This window comes from Typopeltis vanoorti, chromosome 2 (genome assembly GCF_054136105.1).
Source record: "Typopeltis vanoorti isolate ZY-2024b chromosome 2, IOZ_Tvanoo_1.0, whole genome shotgun sequence".
Classification (NCBI taxonomy): Eukaryota; Metazoa; Arthropoda; class Arachnida; order Uropygi; family Thelyphonidae; genus Typopeltis; species Typopeltis vanoorti.
This window is the reverse complement of record NC_143550.1, coordinates 116,923,667-116,947,535: the sequence shown is the minus strand read 5'-3', so window position 1 is coordinate 116,947,535 and position 23,869 is coordinate 116,923,667. Positions and strand designations below refer to the sequence as shown.

The 23,869-nt window shown below is 31.4% G+C and overlaps 1 protein-coding gene across 1 annotated transcript in view; it reads left to right on the top strand.

Moving 5' to 3' along the window:
* The window catches only part of LOC150109365 (motile sperm domain-containing protein 2-like), a 39,543-nt gene extending 16,526 nt beyond the window's left edge, over positions 1–23,017 (top strand). Inside the window, exons 3-8 of the mRNA XM_090407726.1 lie at positions 6,191–6,277; positions 10,124–10,278; positions 11,772–11,832; positions 12,619–12,657; positions 16,404–16,528; positions 22,777–23,017. Of these exons, the coding sequence (XP_090263852.1) occupies positions 6,191–6,277; positions 10,124–10,278; positions 11,772–11,832; positions 12,619–12,657; positions 16,404–16,528; positions 22,777–22,884 (575 nt within the window). The 3' untranslated portion in view covers positions 22,885–23,017. The remainder of the gene's footprint in view (positions 1–6,190; positions 6,278–10,123; positions 10,279–11,771; positions 11,833–12,618; positions 12,658–16,403; positions 16,529–22,776) is intronic.
* The last annotated feature ends 852 nt before the right edge of the window (positions 23,018–23,869 follow it).

The following is a 23,869-nucleotide window of genomic DNA, read 5'->3' as shown; positions in this document are numbered from 1 at the left end:
TTATTCCTATTATTTGTTTTAATTATGATCGCACCACAGGTTTCGTTATTTAAAAAAAATAATAATATATAATTCATCATAAATCATCATGATTTCAGCTTTTTTGTCATGGCATTTAATTATGAGTGTTTAAAATCAACCCCACTCGCCAAACTGAATAATATAATTCATCATAAATCGAAGTAGTTTTAACATTACAAACGTTCAAGGTGTAGGAGTAGATAGTGGACCAACAGTGGTAGGAAATCAAAGGATGTTGCCATTATGATAATCGTACGGAAGTCATCCAAGTAGTGAAACAACTCTGAAACGTTAAATGCCTGGAAGAACTATTAGCCGAAGGCAACATAGGAACTGCGGAAGAAACTGCATTTCATGTTCCGGCCTTTCTGAAGCTAAGTATAAGTTAACTCTAAACGTGACGAGCGGAATGTCTGCAGAGAATATAATAAAAACATGAAGCTATCGGAAGCACAGACTAAACAAACAGCGCATATTGTAGTAGAGAGAGAGAGGAAGAAGAGCGGTCTAGCAGAACAGCAAACACAAGTCAGTCGTTTTCTTTGGATATAGTATTGGAAAACGGGCTTGAAAATATAAAAGATTGTTTACGAACTTTAGAATATAGATAGCGAATACGAGGACTTTGTTAACTGCAATAATAACAAGACAACGGGAGAAGTCCTACAAGCAATCAGAGATTAAATATAGTTAACATGCTAATCGAAAGATAGCAAAATTTAATAAAAGAAGCCTTTGAACTGTTCCAATTGCCAACTGAAATTTATACTTCTGCAGGTATAAAACTTCCTTCAACAATGCCAAAATAAAATCTTTGAAATTAGAGAGAGAGAAAGAAGGAGCGAAAAAAAAACAAAACCATTCAACAATGTCGACTTCCCCAAACAATCCAACCTTAAACAATCAAGCCATGACTCGCTTGGTCATGTGTAGTGGTTTGCCTTGCAAGCAGATCCCTAAGAGACAACTTCATAAAAGCCTTTAGGCTGAAAAACCAGTCGCTAAGGAGCTGAGCGCCCCTCAACAACTTGCCTGTCTTTAAGACTCGTTCTACTAGAACCTGCATTTACCTGAAAAAAAAAAAAAAAGCGATGGAAAATATTCCTAGCAATACACAACAGAAGTATTGGCCAAATCAAATTCAGATGTATAGAAAATCCTTAAGTGTATTTAGGCAACACAGTGATAACTGAGAGAAAGGATTTTCCATCCTTCATATAAACATAAAAAGTATTCAAAAATATTGGTATACGTGAAAAAAAAAAGCAGTAAAATGATATTCACTAAACAGAAATAATTGTAATAGAAATTAACCGAAAATTTGAATACAAACAAAAAAATCTGCATCGAAGTATGTTAAAAAGCCAACCAATAATAGTTGGGTTAAATGTTATCTATAGACCACAACCTAAAATTCTTAATATGCACTTAATATCTAGCTTGCCAGTTTAGAGTCAGGTTTGGCTAACCAGTTAGTATTAATATGTGGAAAGAAATAATCGAAATACAATCACATTTTCCTGTAGTGATAACATAAAAGATGTATTTTAACATGTAGTTTAACAGAACATTACTTTATCTATCTTCAATTACATGCAAACCCCAAAACCCTCAATAATGCCTTAAACTGATAAACCAAATTAAAAGCAAAAATAAAAAAATAAATGAATATAATATAAATATACCATGCCAAAATGATAAAAATCGAGTAGGCCTAAATGGAAAACTTGAATTGTTAACTTATAATTTAAAATTATTTTCCCAAGTGAACTACGACCTGATAATTTTAAATTATAAGTTAACAATTCAGGTTTTCCATTTAGGCCTACTCGATTTTTATCATTTTGGCATAGTAATTCGTCATTTATATTTTTTTTCGCTTTTTATTTTTTCAGTAGTCACTGTTTTGTGTTTAACTCTTAAGACAGAATCCTTGAATAACACATTATAGTTTTTACATGTATTATTCAAGGATTCTGTCTTGTTTTGGCAAATAACTTGATTTTCCCGCTTTCTTCAAATAATGAATTACTAATCAAATTAATAAAAATATATAAAATCCTATCATTGCGGATAAATGAATCATTTATATATATTCGGCGTTTTATTAATAATTTTGTAAATGTAATATATTTTAATATTATTTAAGATATTCAAAGTAAGACTCCAGAAAAAAAGTACTTTCGACCCGAGCAGGATTTAAAGTGCAAAATCCGAGAAACTACAGTTATTAGGTAGGAAGTAGGCTATAGTGTTTTCAGGGTGAATAGAGGCAAAGAAGATGCAGAGTATTACTGATGATAGCACATGAATTGCAGTCAAAAAAAAGTAGGATTTCAACAGTGTCCGTGAAATGGAAGCGGTACATTTCAGAAATCTGGTTTGAGACAGAAACTAACAGGACAAAATATTTATTCTGATCCTTTTGTAGGCCAGGAAATGCAAAAGACAATATAGGAGGTATGCATCGGCAAATAAACTCAATAAGTGGAAGGCGCGTAATTATTATGAGAACTTCGGCAACAGTAATATTAATTGGAAGGAGAAATCACATGAGCAGAAGGAAATGAAATTCATGCAACTATTAAAGAATAATTACCTAAATTAGCATATGATGGAAGATACAAGGAGATTGAGAGTGCTCAGAGGATTTGACTATAACAAGTAACAGACTACATACTTAGCGGTCAGGAGAATAAATAAAATAGGAATTAAATGGTTGCGTTGCTCCTTTGAGTAGGAAGTACAGAGAGAGAGAGAAAGAGAGGAAAAGCTTCTGGAGGGAATTTAAAGAAAAATATGAGCAATATAAAGCCCAGGATAGAAAAGTGGAAATTAACTGAGCGAGCCCATGGTATTCCGAAGAAAATTTCTGTTCACAAGAAAAATGCCAGAATTTTATCCGTTAAAAACAAACAAACAACATAACTTAGTTATGTTAATTCCAATCATTCTTAAGATTCGAAGTCATTCGGATTTCATCTCTTCATCTTGATTGACATTATTAACTATCGTTATCTTACTGTACTCACTTTATAAATTTACTTTATTTTACACATTAATTCTAAAAAAGACATTTCTTTCTTTCTTTTTTTTTTTTTACTTACTCGTGAGGTTTTGTGTTGCATTCATTTGTTCATCATTTCTTTTATCCCTCTCACCCTCTGCTTCAATCTGTAACATTCTACTAATAATAACCTACCACTTTTGCTATTTTGATACTTGCACTGGTAATTAGTTATATTTATTCATCCATGACATCATTTTGGCTGGAGCCAAGAGGAGCTATCCGCTCTCCAGCCAAGAGACCGCGGCCTCTTGGCTGGAAAGCAGATAGGCTAACCACTGGGCCTGTTAATTGTGTAACTGTAATACCATTATGTTGATTACATATAATCAATCATAATGACATTAATATCTGTACTGAACAATCTGCAAACAAAATGTAGTATTGTTCATTGAATTCTACAGCATATAAATCACATTTATTTGAAAGCAAAAAAAAAAAAAAAACCGTTTGGTCTACTGGAAAAATATTTCAGTTGTTTCGCTATTTAAAATTTAAATATATATATATATATATTGAAAACTGAAAATTGCGTATATATATATATATATTAAATTTTATAAGTTATATATAGTTATAAGTTATCAGCACGATTATGCTGATAAATCCTAATATTTTCTTTAAGATTTCGAATATATATATATATATATATATAATAGGCGATGACCTGTTAAAGATTCGTATCAACAATAAATAGAGCGAATCTCAGGGGAAATAAAATTACATATTTGTGTATTCGTCAAGGGAAAGATGATCATTTGATTTGTGAAACATTCAAATTTAGTTATTTGTGGGCTGACTACATAAAAAAAAAGAGGCTAGTGCCTTATACTGAAGTATCGTTACATGTCATATAATCCCCCCCCACCCCCGATCATACTAAAGCAAATTACTTTTGCTAACAATCCCTGGCCATAAGAATATGATCGAGTCAATACGATAAGCATATATAGACTCTATCTAATATCTAATACTGTCCATACTGGCAATTAAATAACATCAATTACTCCCACTTGCATTCTTAGACCAAATCAATTCCGTTTAATATCAAGTGTCATGTCTTAAGTCTCGTGACAAGCTCATAACCGGTTTTCACTAGTCAGAATCTGGCATTAATATAAATAACGTTCAAAACTGCTAGCACACGGCTATGAGTTTTAGTTAGAAGCACGTTTAAACAATTTTATATATTTATTATTATTATTATTTTAGTCTTGTTGGTTACGTATACTGGACTAAGTCCGTTTTCACTAAACTTTGCTTTTAAATTGGTATACCAAAAAAAAAAAAAAAAAAGAATTGGAGTTACATGAACAGATTTTCAGTTTCAAACTACACATACCGTCTGCGGAATTAGAAAGTTATTTTAAGTGTAGGCATGCGAGTGCCAATACCGATCCTCTTCAATTCCCTGCCCACAGTTGGAGATATAGGGCGGGAACAGCCTTCATTAAATGCTTCGGTCAGTTGATGCACACAGGAAGTTCTGCACGATGTTTCTCAGACGAAGGCGATCTCGTTCCTGACAGATCGTCTTAGGACCACCGACCACAGTTACTCCTCCTAGACAAGAAATGTGGATTATTTTTCCACTGATTATATCAGGGATATTTCATCTTTTTAAAAACCAGTCAGCTCTGTTGCTTTCAGAATCTTGGCTCCAACCAGACGGGCACCCACAATACTCCGAAAGATCCTTTGTTTTTCCCATTGAGATCAACACTGTTGACGATTACTGACTAGCAGCAGCATTCTTAAATAGTTGGCTAGAACAGTAGTGCCACATGTGGTCAAGTATTTTGCATATGCACGGCGTAAGTGGCGTTTACGTACATCTGCATAAAAGTTTCTAATTCAGTTACCGGTATGTCTATGCTGTGTGTTATTAGCGAATTTAGTTTCATACTGTCATGACAGCTGTTGAATGAGCAAAAGGCAAGAGACGATAAAAAGGATTAAATGAACAATTAGGATCAACAGCAGAAGGCTAAAGCCCACTTACCAAAATATACAAATGTCTGAAGCCAAGAAAAGTGGACGTCAGCAAGCAATCAGCCGCTGCGTACAGCAGCAAAGAATGCTTTCGGTCACAGCAACACTGAAAAAAAAAAAAAAAAAAAAAAAAAAAATCCAACATTCTAAATTATTCCGCAGTTGATTTTAAAAAAGTTGAAAGATGACAAATGGTTGAATTCTTGTGATTTTGTGGTAAAGTTAGACTTTTGAAAAATATTTTGAGATTTTACAAATAACTTCATCTCATATAAATGATGCCATTATCTTTTAAGAAGCCTTGTTTGAGAAATGACAAAGTCGGTAGTTAGCTTTTGCTCTTACTCTACGTAGAATTTTCTGTACAAATACAGATTTATTAATATATTAGGTTTAGACTTTAATTATGCAATTATATAGATATTTATGCATATAAAATAATGATGTTTTCTGTCAATATATATGATTTATTCGATCAAGAAAAAACCCTGAAAGTTACAGATTAGTTCTCAATAGAAAGATTTTCATTGATATTTTTAAGGATTTAAAACGATTGTCTACGTTTATGAACTTAAAGGCAACCACATAAGTAAAAAGATATAGAAAGTAAGATACATTTACTAAAGCTCTCCTAAATATTACATTTGATTAATCTTTTCGGTCAGGAAGCGTGTAGAGTGGGATTTCCGAATTATCCTTAGCGCATCGACGACACTTAGCGCATCGCTCTCCTAAATATTACATTTGATTAATCTTTTCGGTCAGGAAGCGTGTAGAGTGGGATTTCCGAATTATCCTTAGCGCATCGACGACACTAATACTTTTAATTTTTTTTAGTATAATTTTAAAATTTTGCACGTTCATGAATACTGACCCTCCCTCTAAAAGGACTTTATTTGGTAGCAAGGACACCCGTTTAGATGGGAAGAACAAGGTTCGGGTCTATCGTACTGTGAAATTCGTTTTAGAAATATTATATAACATTTAAATTTAAATAACAGGTCAACGAGCAATGACTCATTTTTTTCCGAACTCAAATAATTTTCGAAAACATAAATGATGCCAACCTCTGATTATAGTAATGTATTTATGTAATTTTGCGTTTTATAGAAATCACCGCCCGAAAACTTCCTCAGGAGTACTATCAAATGGGTTGTATATATGCGCGAGGTAAAGACAAAGAAGGATTTACAATTGGTAAGTGATATATATTATATTATATTTTTAAACAAATATGCATTTGATTTTCGGCTAAAAAGTGAATTTTTAGCGCTAATAATATTTTAATCTGAATTTAATTAACTAAGGAAAAAACAAAAAAAGAAAAGAAGACATTTCAATATTTCTGCAATACTATATCATGGGTTCTATATTTATTGTATAGCATAATTTCATTCTTTACAGGAACCTGATTATTACAAGTACAAGCTTCACGATGATGACATATTTCTTGCGATTTTTAAATTGTTTTGGAAATTCCATCTGTGTGTGTGTGTATGCCAGGGGGGGGGACGCTGATGTATTTTGTTGTCTAAATACTACACGTTAATAGAGTTCATGTTAGCGATTTCTTTGTAAATTTCATTCGAAATTCCCTCGTATCATAATCATTTGTTTTCATAGGAAGACGAAAAAACAGTTTTAGCAAGTGCTTCGTGATTAACTTTGGAGTTCGAATGTAGCGCCACCTACTTAATCAAAAGAAATAATATCGGATAATTTTCAATTTGTTTGTTTTGTTTTATTTGGCCAGGCGTATACCTTCAATCAGATTACTTTTCGAATTTCTTTATAATGATTCATAAATGAAGTATCAATATTATCACTGAATGTTCGTTTATTTGGCGAAAATATTTCCTCTTCGTCTGTAGAATAACCCACTGGAACATATTAACGGTTTTATCAACACAAGCACCACTGCTTGTAAAGTCCAATCAACGTCCTCTTAACACACTCATATATTTTTAGTTTTATTTTTAAATGAAACAGGTTTTCTCATAAGCTATTTAGGCTTGTTTACGGGGTTTACTGAATTACGACGTAATTCTCCATTTCCAGAATGTTACATGGAATATATTACATTAATTTCATACATCTTCGATAAACTAGCAACTTGTTAACAGGCAGATGAAGTCAGAATACAAGGTTGTAATTATATTTGTATATTTATTTTAAAAAGGGAATTTTTTTCTCTCATTTAAAAGATAAGAGTAATGAAATAAATCCAACACTCTAGAGAGTGTACCAAGAAATTCTAGATGGGAAATAAATGATCTCATATCCAAATTGTACTTAGCATCTTTATTTATTTCTTTTTTTCACCTATTACATTTATAATGAGTTACATCTGTTTGTAGCGAATGCCCTTTTAAAATATCTACTGTGCATTTCATTGAATTAAATGATTCTCAATCTTTTAGTCGCATAGCATCTTTATTAACAGTGACACGTGACTTATAGAAGCATTATCTTTTTAATTTTCGACTTTTCCTGGTAGTAACGAATGCCTACCGCACCTACTGATAAAAAAAGTGCTGGAAAAACTTATGCCATCAGTGTGATGTGTGGGGTGCTGGTGAGGGTTGAGAAAGATGAAATCCACTGACCTCTTTCTTGAAGAGCTGGAAGCTGTAGTTGTTGGGGATCGCCTCATCAAGTAAGTCGTGCCAGATAGAAGAAAAGATGAAAAGGGGAAACAGGTTCGGTACCCTTGTAGTGAGGTACTGAAAAGGGACGTTGCTACTCACTGACGTTTTAACCGACACAACAAAAAAAAGTGAAGGAATGAGGGTTGCTAGTTCAGTGGTGCAGGGACTATGGAAGTACCTTAAAAACAGATACAGAGCTGAAACTGCATCTGCCAGATAGAAGTTAAAGTGAGTTTATGAGGAAGGAATCATCTGTGAGCCGAATTTCCTGTAGCAGCGTCAAGAATTTTCAGGAGATTTTCGATGCACCATCCCAAACATGTGATTGGTATTTTAAGGATAGGAGGATTTGAGATTTATTTAGAGTTAATAGCCAGATAGGTGAAATTATTACTATATATAAAATATTACTAGTTTTATGAGAAGGCAGAAGCTACAGATGTGTTTATATCAGGAGAGGCTGGAAGTAAACGTCAGTCTAAGGAGTGGGATCTGATTCAGTTTGGTGATTCTGTAAGGGGAGTTGGAATTTATTTTAAGAAAAAAAAGTAAGGCTGCCTTTTAGTGCTATTCAAGGTGACCATGTCATCCTTGCCCTATTGATTATGGTATATGTTTAAGGCATTGATTGCAGATGATCTAGAAGTTTGCGAAGTGTGAGCACTCCGTGGTTTGTTGAATGAGTAGGACAAATGGAGTGCATTATCGTCAGCAAAGTTGTGAATACGATTTCTAGTGATTGAGAGGAGGTCATTTATGTATAAGAGAAAGAAAGTTGGTGATATAATAGAGACGTTTCTGCATTGAAGTCAAAGCTTGAAAAGAGGAGTCATCTCCCATTACAAATGAACTATCCAGAGATAGATAGATAGATAGATAGATAGATAGATAGATAGATAGAGAGAGAGAGAGAGAGAGAGAGAGAGAGAGAGAGAATTCTTACTGACTGCAGAAGGTAGCAGGTAGTTCGAAGAATGGCAATATATTGCTCATCGATCCCAGACACGATTAAATGCACTGCAAATGTCAAGAAGGACAGCATATGCTTCTTTAAACCTTTCTATGGAATATGTGCAGTGATGGGTGATGTTGGCTGAGATAAGCAGCGACTTCTCGATTGGCAGAATCCATGTTGGCTCTGTCTGATCAACTGGTAGGCCTATAGATAGTGAAGAAGAAACACACTGTTAATGACTTTCTCAGTTATTTTGGGAGGGGTGAGGTGATTGCAATAGGACTGTAGTTTGATGACAGGCTTTCATCTCGCGTTTTTTTCTTTTTTCTTTTTTTTTCATTTTTTGGAATAGGTTGGATATGTGGTTATTTCCATGCCTTAGGATAAGTGCTAGCTGACTACAGGACAGATGTTAGCTCAGAAGCACAATATTCGAAGAGATTCCATCGGGACCGGAAGAATTGTTATGTTGTCTACGTTTTTAGGATTTTTCTGATGTCGGAAAACCATAAGAGTCATATGGTGCTCCGTTTCTGGTATGGAAGGATGCGATTTGCCATGGTCATCTACGCATGAGTTGGAGCAGAAGAGTAAAGGTCGGAGATAAGCGTTATCTTTACAAAGTATATAGAAACCTTTAATCTCTGCTACACTTAAATTTCCCTTCTTTAACTAAGCGAAACCAAACAAATGTTTGTCTGATCGTGTTTGGCACAAATGCTTTTGTGAATGAGTTCCTACATTATGATCTGCTACGTGAAATGGATTGCCAGGTTTGTCTCCGAACAGTAGTGTGCGATTGTGATAGATCTTTAATCTAACTCTTCGCAAGAAACCCTGGAGAAACATATAGCTTTATTCTTTTACCTAAACTGTCAATTAGGCTTATAAATATGTCGAAAAAAGATGTCAATCAACTATAGTTTTTTTTTCTTTGATAGAATTACATTTCAATATGCATTTTTCTCCAGAATGCATCGGCAAAATTTTCCACTTTTCACTGATTCTGATAAAGCACATGAAGACCAGAACATACTATCTAAAATAATTTAAATTTAGTCTAAACTTTAAAAGGTTCCTTTTGCTTCCAGCTATCCACTTATCCACCCCACAGGTTGATCAGCAATCCACTTTTAGCTTGAATGAAAGTGGTGATCATATGTGACACAGTTTTGACCTGTTCATCATACTAAGCCAGTCCAAATTTATAGAAATGAAATATTATTGTGGGGGTAGCATGAAAATTTCAGCTCCGCAGTCAAATTTCGAGTTATCTGATAACTCAGTATGCTAGATAAAAACTAGGGTTTTCAGCAGTAGACTTGATCAACGCTTTCAATTTTGAGAACATAGTATATATACAGTATGTTCTTTTTCTTGTGATTATACAATAAATGTAACAATTTAAACATCTGAAGTATAAAACTTTTTTTTTTTCAGTTCGAATAAGGACAAAATTTCATGTAAAGGATCCTGAAAATTTGCTACCCCAAAGACAGTATTTTCTCTACTGGGTGGAGAAAGCTATCCGCGACTCTGACTGGGGAGTTGTTACCGTCATCTTTGACTGCAGTGAGTGTGGAATAAACAATTTGGTAAAGATGCCTTTTTGAGATTTATAGTTCATAGTTCAAACTTAATTTCACAAATAATTCATTATTTGTGAAATTAAGTTTATAATACACATCAATCATTTATATCGCGTGCTGGTCCGTACGTTATCAATTCTATATCAGAGATCTTTGATGGGTACCTGATGAATATATTTTAATTAAATTACACAAGCGTTTAATTCATTTTTATGTATTTTGGCAAGAGCGTTAAAATTATGTAATTATTAACTTTTTTTTTTATCTATCACCATTTTTTATTCCCTGAAATTATATACGTGTTTTTCACGAAAATTGCTGAGTATTATATTGAGGATTTATAAAATTATTCATGTTTTATTAAGAATTTAGTAAATTGTTCATCTTATGTGAGAAATTTTAGTGAAAGTAGAACAGCCATTTACAGTTCTTGTCTTACCTAGGCAGAAGTTTTTTACAAGATAAACGAATATGCACTGGAAGAAGTTTTGTAAATTTTCATGAATTTTCTGTTAGCTCCAAGAAAATAAAAACGCTTTCTTGCCATCGCTTCGCGCTAATCTGGACTTGACACATTTTATTAAATCTCTACATAAGGACAGCAAAATATCCTGTTTATTTGAAGAATACATTTTCAAGGATAAGTAAAGGTAAAATGAAAGAAGGCATTTTTATTGACATGCAAATGTAGGACACCAACTTTAATAACAAATTAAATAAAGCGCAAAAGTCAGCATTACTTGACATTAAAGTTCGTTTCTTCGAACTTCCTTGATGTATGGGCGTTTCCAAGGAAGACAGAATTAAATTGAATTGCATTGACAGACGATGACTACCTTCGTATTAGGAAACCCAAGCGGATGCTTCACCAAGGGAAAACTTCAGCAAAAATATAAAAATTAAATAACGAATAAACTAAAATAGTCTAATATTGTAACAATTATTCATCATAAATAAATACTAATAATACAAATGAAAATTAAAATATTATCAGTATATATAAGGTTTTTATTCTGCGTCCTTTAAACTAGTGAGCAATATAGAAAATAAATGAATTCAGCTCACCAGAATTTAAAACTAACATAACATTTTATCTACAAGAGAAAAACATCGAAAATTTTAAATTTGCTATGAAACAATTAATATGGCATTATTATGTCATTAAATACGATATATTATTTAATACAATATATTGACTTGCATTATTGTTTATGAAATGTACTTCAGTTATCGTTTCTTATTTTTCGAAGTTATTCTTAAAAGTTGTCTATTTAAAACAACTGAGTTGTAAATTTTACAACTCAGTTATTTTAAATAGACAACTTTAAATTAGTTTTATTATTCAGTTTTATTTTAATATTACTATACAACAAATGGTAACATAAAATTTTAATTGAATACTATTAAAATTAATTGTTCATTTTATTTCTTCAAATTTTTTCTCACGCCATTTAATTTTTTTTTCTATATTCGTTTTAAATATTGTTTACTTTTTGCAGGATATGGATATCATGAAATTTATTGTACATGCATTCAAGAAATATTATCCATGGGCTTTAGGTAATTATCTAACTATCATCTGTTTTTAATAAATGTTGCGAGTAATTTGTAGTGGTTCAATACAAAAAAAAAAAAAATGCAAGTGGACGAGGATTATTTCTTCAAATGTATTACTCAAGAAAGTACAGTCTGCAGGTTTCGAAAATTAAAAAGAAACACGTAAGCAACACGAGTCATAACATACAGCTATTATGGATATCTATTAACGACTCACAGGATGGCGATGTCAACGCCCCCTATGGTCAGCTTTGAATCTCTCTGACTGAAGGTGTTATATGTATATATATTTATATTATGCTTGAAACAACACTGAGTTTGAGTACATTTTAATCATAATAAAGTAAAGAGGGAAATATTCGGAACGAAAATTAGTAGACAGACTGTTCGTAGAGATTCTCTTAAAAATTTGTTTACAAACAGTATGAAAAGTTACCGAGCTTGTGCATATAACGAATTTAATTGCCCGAGGGATTACACTGTAAATCAGTATATTAGAACAGATAATAGCGTTATTACTGTTCAGCTATTTTCATTCCAGACATAACGGGTTGCATTCATTTTCTAGCTTTAAATTACTTCAGAGATGTTCAAACAACGTCGGGAGGTCCTTCATACGTTTGAATTAAGATATAATAATGTTTATTAATGATCTTAATTATCTCTCAGCATCTTGAAAATGAATTAAATAGACTCGCCAGGGCCTTGCAACCGTCTTTTGGACACCTCTGATATAAAGTTATTCGTATAAAATAACTCATTACGCTTATTTATTTGTTTCTTCCATAGGACATTTTCTAGTGTATAATATGCCGTGGATATTTAATGGTGAGTAGAATGTTTTTAAAGAGCAGTTTTTAAATATGTTTAGCACTATTTAAAACGAATAAACATTAGTACAGATTTCGATGATTAAAAAACAGCATAATATTGTAAAATTTATTTATTTCAAAGCATACAGTATAGAGTATGGTTTCAAAGGAAAAGATTCTATTTAAGAACTTTAAATAATAATTTCTAAATCAAATTTTAAATTAATAATATAAATTAAAGATGTCAAGAAATTTTATTATTATTTCATCCTTTATTCAAGTGAAAATAAACAAAATTTGCATGCGAAGTATCTTGACGATTGGGCTACTTACTTTACATTAATTTGTATCCCATAATGCAAATCACACATCCTTTCGCGTGTGTATATGTAATACTATGCATTATGTTCAGCCTACACTTGGATAAAGGGTTAAACAGGAATATATATTTTTGGCGTCTTTCATTTAATTTATAGCTTAACATGATAAAAAATATTCAATAAAAGAATAACCTATGAAAAAAATTTTAACATATGAAGGAAATTTATCGAGTAAAAGAGATTCCAGAACTTCGAAAACATTTTTCCTTTATAGACATCTTGTCTGACATGAGACACGAATATGTAATCTAAGAGACGTCTCTAAATGGTATTTATTGATGACGCATCGCTATTCCTAATCATACATTCGATGTTGGCTTCATTGATGCTAATACAATGAAGAATGTTTTTCTTCAAAGTGAAGGCATAAAACGCATCCTGTCATGAAACTTCCTTGAGTCTAATCGAAAAGCGATGTAAGGCATCGTACAGGTTGCAAGTTCTATTAAAACTGCAAAACTTGTTCTGTCAAAATATTAGTCATGCGCAGTTTGATTGTCTTTTTGTAGCCACATCAAAAAATTTTTTACAAACTTTTAATGGATTATTCTTCCCATTAAAATTATTACGGCGAATTAAAAAAAAAATCTTTCTGAAGTCTAAAGCAATGCATTTTTGCTCATCAATCGATCGGAGAAGGGGCAGTATTTAATTGTTCGTGGAGTAAACATAGCTATCGCGAGTACATAACAATGCAGATATTTAGAGAGTGCTTCGTAATGAACAGTTTTAGTCCATATTATAAAGTACTGTGGTGAGAGCCTTTACAGGCCTAAGGTTATAAAGTATAGGAATTTAAGTTATAAAATTTTATTGTGACAAGAAAGTTCGGATATTCATAGAAGATCCAATGAAACTGTCACGAGGTATTCAGAAAATGTTTTATGACAGCTATGAAAACCTATTGGCTATCTGTAAATTGTTGAACTGTTTTAATAGGAGAGAAAACAACTGAACTCCATGATGATTATTGCCCAGTCGCCATACACGGAAAGGCGTTTCTCCCTTAAATACGGGATGTATATTTTAAATATAAATACGATGAAATATTTTCAATATATCGTGCATTGATATCGTAGCTAATGGTCTGTTAATCAGGAAATCCTGCTGTGGAGAACAAATACTGATTTTTTTAACTTTAGGCGTCATCTAATCAAGGTAGTGCTCTCACATTGGTCGATGAAATTTGCTACCTAAAGACATTTAGAAACCGGTTCGCGGCGGGATACAAACCCATGGGCTATTAGAGACAGACAGCTCTCTCCAGTAGCCTAACTATACCAGCCTATTGTAATATTCTAACTTCCGTCCCCACCAGTCTTCTATGTCTGTAGATTGATTGATTCTCTGGCTGTCTGCACGTTCTGAGGGATGAAACCCCTCCACTTTTCAGGAAGGGGGGGGATAGAATCTACAACTTCCTCATATCATCAAAGGAATTTCGAATTTAGATCTCTCCTGCTGAAAACATCCTTGCGTCTTTACCCTAGAATTCGATCCCCATATCTTCACTGATAACGATTGAGACGGGGAGATGCAATACGATTCAACGAAAAGAATGGGAATACATATCCTTTTTATGATAATTTCACACCCACGAAAATTCGGTAATCTATTGCATATTAGAATTCTGGGCCTAAGGAGTATATAATCCGGGACTTTATGCTCTGATTACTTTTTTTTTTTTAAATTTTTATTTCTATCAAACTACTTTACACCTCTACTCTGGTTAGTCAATATTCATGCCATGGTGAGATTTAAACCACTTTTTGCTTTCGTAAACGTTAACGTTTACCCCTTTCTACGACTACAGGGTAGAAAACGGTAAACGTTATTCACTCGCCCTTTATATCTCCAGGAGATTAAAAGATATATCTTCTAAAAACGTAAGTTGAGTGGGGTTGGTTAGAATTAAGCCAGATACAAGGAAGGCTATGAATCTGGTATATTATTGGAAAATTGCATGTATTCTCAGGCCACTTAGTCTATTTTGTTGGATAAAAAATTCCGAATTTTAGAACCATTAGTTACATGTGGTTCTATTTAATATAAAATCACGTAATAAATTAGACAAAAACAGACTTATTTCAGCTATTTAACCATGCATTTAATGAAATTGACAAATAAAGTATAAAAATAGATAACGGAATAAACTAAACTGATATAGCTACCAGTCAGTTGAATAAATTTATATGGAATGAGACAAAAATTATCCGAAATACTAAGTAGCAATATACAAGAGAAGCGCATAATCCAATTCTAACTTATGAGTTTGAGATTAGAGTTAGAAATAAAATATCATAAGACAGTTCTGAGAAAAATTAGGACAGAGAACAGACATCATCAACAGCAGAATACTTTCAAAAATATTTGAAAGAAACTCGACGTCGTTAGCCTTCAAGAAGGTGTAGGTAGCGCTAATCTAAATGTAGTCACTTATATAGAATGACAAAGGAAAAGTCAGAAAAAAAAATTAATGCCATAATAGTAGGAAAACGAATCAGACAGTGATTAAGATCTTGATGAAATTGATAATAAGTAGTGCTTTGAAATGGCAAAATGTCAAATCTACAATATTAAAGACTTGACCAAGTTTGTAAGAGAAAACGTTTTACAGGAAGCTGGTAATTATGTAAACTTAATGATATAGAAATATCACAGATGCCTATACAACTCCTTGGCCTTGAGAATGCATACGAAGAATTTTTGATGATGGTAACACACACACACACACACACACACACACACACACACACACACACACACACACAAACACACTTAAAACGTTAACAACAGGGCAACAATTCCACCAACTATCAACATCAGACTCCAACTGAAAGTAGCGCCAACCCTCTAGGTTTAACATAGTATTTATGGAACTACCTGCATAGATTCTACACACATTCTGTAATTACCACTGTATACATTTATTATCGAATGATTATTAAATATTTCTTTAGCTATTGAATAAAATCTTCTTCAACACAAGAAAATGACACGTCCGTATCTTCCTAGAAATAACGTAATATAATAACAATAATTAGATTAGATTTTATAAATAAAGAATAGACTAAGGAAAATTATTACTTTTCAACAATAATTAATATTCCCATTTTCAAACTTATTGCCACTTAAGTTTGCTAAATACGGTATATTACTATTTAAATTGTAAAAATAAATCCTAACTAAAGGAAGTCTGACCATTCTAAACAGAAACTAACTAAAGAGAATTAAATTTAATTGTTGTTGAAAAGTCATTAATGTTTCTGTGACTACTAATTGAAATAGTGTTGAAATATGCAAGTGATGGAAGCTGGTTGGTATAAAGGTAAACAGCATTACAGTGGAAAAGAACTAACATTGTTAAAATGTTACGTTTCAGCTGCATGGAAAGTTGTGAGGACGTGGATTCCCAAAGAGTACGGAGAAAAAATTCAGTTTGTTAATGGGAGTGCAATCCAAGAATATATCGATCTAGATAATCTACCTGTCTCTTTCGGAGGAAATGTAAGAGCTTGTTTTTAAATCATTTCTCTCTGCTGCGCCATTATAATAATGACTTTTCTTGTCTGTCTTATATTGTCTTGATTGTAATTATTGAATATACAGTGTGTTTATAAATTGTATCTTCGACATTTATATTTATTTTGATGTTCCTCAACAGAGTGTTGACAATCTCGATTCAACAACATTTGTCGCTAAGTGAACTCAAGTGTTGAGCGACAAATTCAACACTTGAGTTCCTTATTTTTATCATCATAACTAGTGGTAACAGTATAAGGACATCACCTATGATTTTCTTCGACCCACCGTTATGGCCTAGTTGTTTACGATGGTTTATAATCTACTGACAACACTGGCATTATTGCCGGCCGAAGATGACAGATTCGTTTTTATGTACAGGGAGTTAATCAGTCAAATTTTAATTTAATATGCTTTTGTTATGATAATAATCGCGTTTTTAAGAAAATAATTCGATGCTAAGTTTCCATCCAATGTTACTCAAACATTAATTGCAGTAGTGGTTGAGCTTTCATTTTAGGCAATTTTGATTTCTATTCGCAGTGGAATTCCGAAATGAGGAATTAATTTTTCTCATTATCATGAAACTAAAAAATGGCATAATTGTATTATACACACTTTTGATTTTAAAATTATAAATTTGACGTTTCAGAACAAATTCATTAGAAGCTAAATTTATCGATTTTTTTTTTTTTTTTAAATTTCGAAGACTTTTTCTTTGAAAAAAAAAAACAAAAACGGACAGAATATTCAGAGTTTATACTAGCAGAGTATTTCATTGGGCTAACTGCTAACTATCTCAGCTGCAATAATTACAATAATATAATTATAATTAATAATAGTAATTAAAATGACAATAAAAGTATGACAAATTTAATAATAATCATTTTATTTCAAGATTGTTTTCATATAATTTTTTTTCTTTCTTTTTTCTTCGTTCATTATTAACCTAGTTGCTTTGTAGTGCTGTATGATTTTTCCATCCCCACCCCCCAGTTTTTGTATCCACTTATTAACTGTGTATTTTACAATATTCTCTGATTTACAGCCATTCGTAAGCGACACGATAAAATTCGTTTGATTTTTTTGTTTAAAATCTTTTTAATTGTTTTTTTAAATGATTTAAAAACTATTTGATACGTCCAGGAATCACATTGATAAGGCCACAAGACTAGTAAGATTAGAAAACTCAACAGATTGTAAACGTAATTAAAAGAAGATTCACTTATAGGAGAAAGGAATTTATAAGGAAGTTATGATACCGTTATACAAGTCTTTATTCAGGTGAATATCAAATTATGGCTCCCATCTTTACATGCCAAGGTTTTTAATGGATGTCAAGAAAATCTGGGAATTTTCTTGACATCCATTAAGATATTTAGAGAAGATTGACGAGGTGTGTAAAGTGGCTTCATCATAATACAGAATCAGTCATCCAGTTGTAATCTGATAAATTTATCTAAGAGGATTACGGAAAGAAGATTGAATTAAATTTTATGACTTCTATCTGGTCATAAGATATCAGGAGTTTGCTGCGCTTCGTTGAACCAAGCTCTACTGGAGGATATAATAAAAAGATAATGAAGGATAAAGCGAGAACAATGACCCTTAATGATGGGTTATGTCTCTGATTGAGACTATTGTCATAGAAGCCGAACTCGGAAGAAATTGGCCCTACTGGGTTGGTTTCCTTCGAGTACGGCTTTCTCTTCATAAACATAAAACTAATCGTGAATATATTTCGTAGTAGTTATGTGTACATCCAGGTATAAAGATGAATTCGAGTAATTCATACTGCTACCATCCTAGATGGACACGTGTTTATATCGAAAAATTTTTCTTCCGGAAACTCTGAAGGACTGCTGAATTTTTCTCAAACGCTGCTAAACGTGCATTTTAGGAATAACATTTCAAATCTATGAGTGAGGCCGAAATATGGTCCTTAAGCAATTCACAAAACTGCTGTAAATCCTGAATAAATAGGCTGTGTCATATCTGATGAACTAATTTAATAATAATAATATTAAACCTGATAATAGGTTTATTATTATTATTATTATTATTATTATTATTATTATTATTATTATTATTATTATTATTATTATTATTATTATTATTATTATTATTATTAGGATGCTTCGCGAAAGTCTCCGAGTAATGTTCTAGCGTAAGCCAGAACCATTAAGCTGCTTTCTGTAAAATTTTAAATTTTTAGTAAATTTAAAAATGTGTAAATAGAAATTAGTTTAAATTTAAACTAAAAATGGCACCTTCTAGTGTTGATTTCTTGTACTTTAATTCGTTTAGATTTATTCAAATTCAAATTTTTTTTCTTTCTTTTTTCTTCGTTTGTGAGAAATATATAAGAATCTCGTGTACCAAAGCATTTAAGCTACGAAAAACATTTTCTGTCATTAAATGACAACCAAATTATCTAGAAATAATTATTGTTTTTCAAATCAGCAACTGTTACTCTTAGAAGGAAAATTTAAACATATGCTGGCTAGTCCTTGAGCATTTCATCTTACTACCCACTACTTTTCCTAGAACTGGTTTTTCATTATCGTTTTATGACAATACAAATGACATGAAATGACTACTTGTGATATGAATAATAACAAACTACTGCAATAGATGAAAATATAAATTGCAATAATGACAATAATCTCATTATTATTTGCATCGAAATACGCATTGATTTATACTACTTTATTACAGTACACAAAATTTTATAAGGAAATGTTTGATTATATAAAATAGAAATAGAAAAACCAATCAATCTTATGTTTAATAAGGAGATATTATAAATTTTATTTTTATAAATAATAGGATTAAAATCAATCAATCAAAGGAGTAAATATTGAATTAACTTTGGTATGGGGAAAACAATACATGTAGGTAAACTTCATTTTAGTGAAAGGTGTGCGATATACTTTGTACTTGTTTATACTTTATACTTGTTTCAGTAGAACTACGTAGTAGCAACATATACACTTAATGAAAATTATGATACTAAGTCTAATTTATTTTAGATTTTCTTTCTCTTGAAGTAGTTAATATTAATTATATGATAGATCCAGAAAATCACCCAATTTTAGTAGCACCGATAGAAAGTGACGACCTACTGCTTTGCTCGTATGTCTCTGAGTGTAAAAATGGTTCCAATCACAGTGAAGCCGAAAGTGTGTTGCTTTCAGTTTCTGAATTCAGGATTTCAGTTACTGCGTAAAAGAAATTAACCGAGGAACACTAATAAGATCCACCTGAGTGACATAGCATAAATATTTGTCAGAAACTGGTTTTCTCAATAGAAAACCAGTTTCTTCCTCAATAGGAAGAAATCAATGATAACCAAAACAATGGATGCAGATTGAGTTGAAGCAGTCTTACGAGCTTTTCAGTATAGACTTCATAAATATTTCTTTTTTCTTCGTTTGTGAGAAATATATAAGAATCTTGTATCAAAGCATACGCAGGGACGACTGAAGTGTGTAATCAAATAATCTCTGCTTGTGAATTTGATGCCGGAAAGACATCGAGAGATAATATAGGCTTGAGCGATCATGCAGATCTAAAAAAAAAATGTCTTTATTGACAGAAATGAATAGCGTGATGTCGTACCTTTGTGGAGAAATAATATCTGTAATTGCTAATTTTTATTAATTTCTAGTAGAATGTTGGTAATGCTGTGTTTCAGTTCCCTTTTAAGCCACTCATTTGTTGATTGGAGACCATCAGTATCTTTTCCCAACGCCAATAAATTATGCGCATTCGTTGTTGTTAACAAAAGCATACGAAATGTAGCTCTTTGGTGACAAGTCAAGGCATGCAGCTAGGATGTGTTGTAGAAAACTTTATGGATTTCTTACGGCTGTTTGCTCACCAAATAGAAATTCTCTAAGAGCATATGGTAAGATACAGTAACCAGATTTCTTAGGACGCGTCAATCGGTGTCAGTTAGTACTGTAGATGGAAATTTCGTGGTGGAAATATTTAATAACATGGGAATTAATTTAATCTAACATTGATAAGATTAATTATACGCTGTGTAGTACAATGAAGGAAAGAGACGTTATCTGCAGTGAGATTAGGATGAAAATGAGATGGGATTCTGAAATATTATTATTTCAGAATGCTTTTAGTAAGCAAATGAAAAAGTATTTTTATTCCAAGGAAAAAAAGGAAAAAAAATCCTTGAAAAGTTGTTGACCTCCTGTTATGGAAAATCACACAGAAACTTCAGGAAATTTCAATGTAAACGAGTTAATCATTAACTCGGTTACATTAACATGTACTTAAAACAACTTTAGTAATGCGACTAGTGCAAATATTTGGATTATAGGATTGAAAACAACCAGTCTAGTCAAGTAAATAAATAAGTAGCAACTGAAATTATAATAAGTAATCAATAATAATAATAAGCACACTTTTTATAATGAACTTGACTAGAAACAGAAATGAACATTCTTGAATTTGAAATGGAAATCACGTGTCGTTGTAAAATGCATCTGGAAGATTTTAGGAGATTGCATTTTTCCTGCATGTTAGTTCATTAAGCGGAATGTGAAGAATATTCAGAAAATTACAAAAAAAAAAAATCGAATTTATGACTATCCAAAATAAAGATAATCATAAAAAAAACTTGAATAGTTAGAGAAAAATTAACGTTAATACAGAATAAAAGATGACAATTTTATTTCATTTTAATAAATGGTGCCAATTTAATATCCGTCATGCAAGATGATAACGTTCAGTAAAAGTGGCGACTCAGATGTTTTTTCATGCCCGCCATCATAAATAATAATTTTCAAAGATACTTTTCTTATATATATATAATTGGAAATTTATACTTAATTTTCAATACGATTTATTATTGATATTTATTACATATTTATAATAATTTAAAAGTATTATATATTTAACATTATTTATTTATTATAAATTAAGTTAAACCTTTAAAATTATATGTCACGCGAAAGAATGAAAATATTTAGTGTTATGGCCAGTTGCCTACTCTATGCAACTCTGTTGAGTAGTGTTGAGGGCGTGTCAACTTTTGCCCTCCTGTTAGAAATGCATGGATTCGAATCCTCTTTAGAAAACGAAGTTTATAAGCGCGTTTCATCTGAAGCTGAGTTAGCAGTCTCACACGAAGGTGACAGTGAGTTGGGTTGTTTCGAATACCGAAGCATCTGTGGCTATGGAACCATTGGGTTATGACTGTTAAGTGCGTGTGTTCTAACAGCCGATTTGTGGGATGAAAATCCAAGTGCAGAGAGAGAGAGAGATTTTAAAGCATGAGAATTTTATTATTCAATAAACATTTGAAACATTTTTGACACTTGTTTTGAAATGAATGTTTTTCTAAAAAACTTTCGGCATTGAGATTTTTTGTGTTAACAAATTAAATAAAATAAAGTAAAAAAACAAATAACACAACCAGTTCATCTGGTTTCTTCAAGGAGCAACGTCTGTTATTTGCCTGTCTCTTCTGAAAACGAGGAAGCTTGTAAGCAATAAACAAATCAGTTCGTTGAAAATTGTGCGAAGGCCATTCTGTAGACTAGTGAAAGTTAAAGATTCTCAAGGTTGAATAATTGCAAGCATGAATTATTTCAATCATAAACTGTCATCAATATGAATTGCGTGCTTTGTACCTGTATAGAACGAGAATTCTATTGAAAACAGAAAGGGAATTAAAGGCATCAAATTAACATTATTTTACATAATATAGCATTGAATAATCTAATAACATTTTCCAGTCTGTACTATCATTTAAATGCTCACTTTTGTAGGTTTTTTTAACTTAGAGAGAGAGCCTTCCTTCATTGTAGTACCAATGAAGGTATCCTGAATAAAGAAGTTTTAACCATAAACATCACTATCTTATGTTTGACTTCCAAATGTATTTCCAGATATTTTAAACTTTTTAACTTAATGTTAGAATCATTAGAATTTCATGATTTAATTACAATTATTAAAATTCCATAAGATTTAATTAGAATTTTTATTATTTAATTAGAAATAAGATTTATTAGAATTTCATGAGATTTAATTGGAATTTTATCATTTAATTAATAAAATAATAATAATTAATTGATAAAATTCTAATAATAAGACTTATTAGAATTTTATCATTTAATTAGAAATAAGATTTATTAGAATTTCGTAAGATTTCATAAGAATTTCATAACAGTTTATTTGTATTGTCTTTATATATTTATTATTTGTAGGATGATTTCGAGTACATTTACAATGCCGAAGAGGAGGAAGAATCAATGCTAAGGATTAAACGCAAAACTCAAGCACCCAGCGAGTCCGCACAAGAAATTACACTCTAAATTCTTTATTTACTTCTACAAGATAATACGTCAGTGAACTCTTTTTTTTTTTTTAACTTTCCTATTAGCTGACATGTCGTGATAGTCGAGTTTTCAGGCAGCTGAAAAACAGAAATTAACCTAACAACTAAAAAAAAACCCCGTTCCTGTGTTTAGTGGAACATGTAAAATATAACATTATGCAGTGTGTTATTATTATTATTATTATTATGTAAAAAACAAAATATATGCCATTACAATTTATTATTAGTATTATTATTTTAAAATTTGTTTGTAAAATATGTAATTTTATATTGGAATAAAATATACATAAAACGTGCTATTGTGTCTTTATTAGCATTTTTAATTATTTTTTGAAAAGAGTTATTTATTAAAAACATTAATGCATTATTTATATAATTTTTATTTTAAAATTGTTCAATATTTATTATAAAGGAGTTTTTCAGTATCTTAGTAATCAATTTAATAAAATTTTTAATAATGAAATTATTAAAACAATAATGGCGGAACAATACTGCTATTCTATATTTCTATCCTTTAACGGTATTTACGATTAAGTTTTACATCAGCAGAAAATGAATAATCCATTTTCAGTCTAAATATAATATATATAATATTAATATTATATTACCTAAATAATATTAATGTGCATATAGTTCATTAATATGAAGGCAAAATATTAATATTACAAATATCACTATACACCATTATTTATTATAAACAGAATACAAACAAAAGTTAAGATAAACGAATCATATCAGAATTTGATCATTACATTATCATTACAATATTATATTGCATTTATCGTGACGGTAGTTGAAGGGAATTCAAGATGGCGTCTCGAGTAGTCGATGTTGAGAATTCTGATTTTAGAATTATCAGTCGAGTGTGTTAGTGTTTCGTATCGGGTATTATTGATGATGAATTGTGAATTTAATTGATATGTTTTAGCTATTTTTTATGTTTATTCATTGTAATAGTAGTT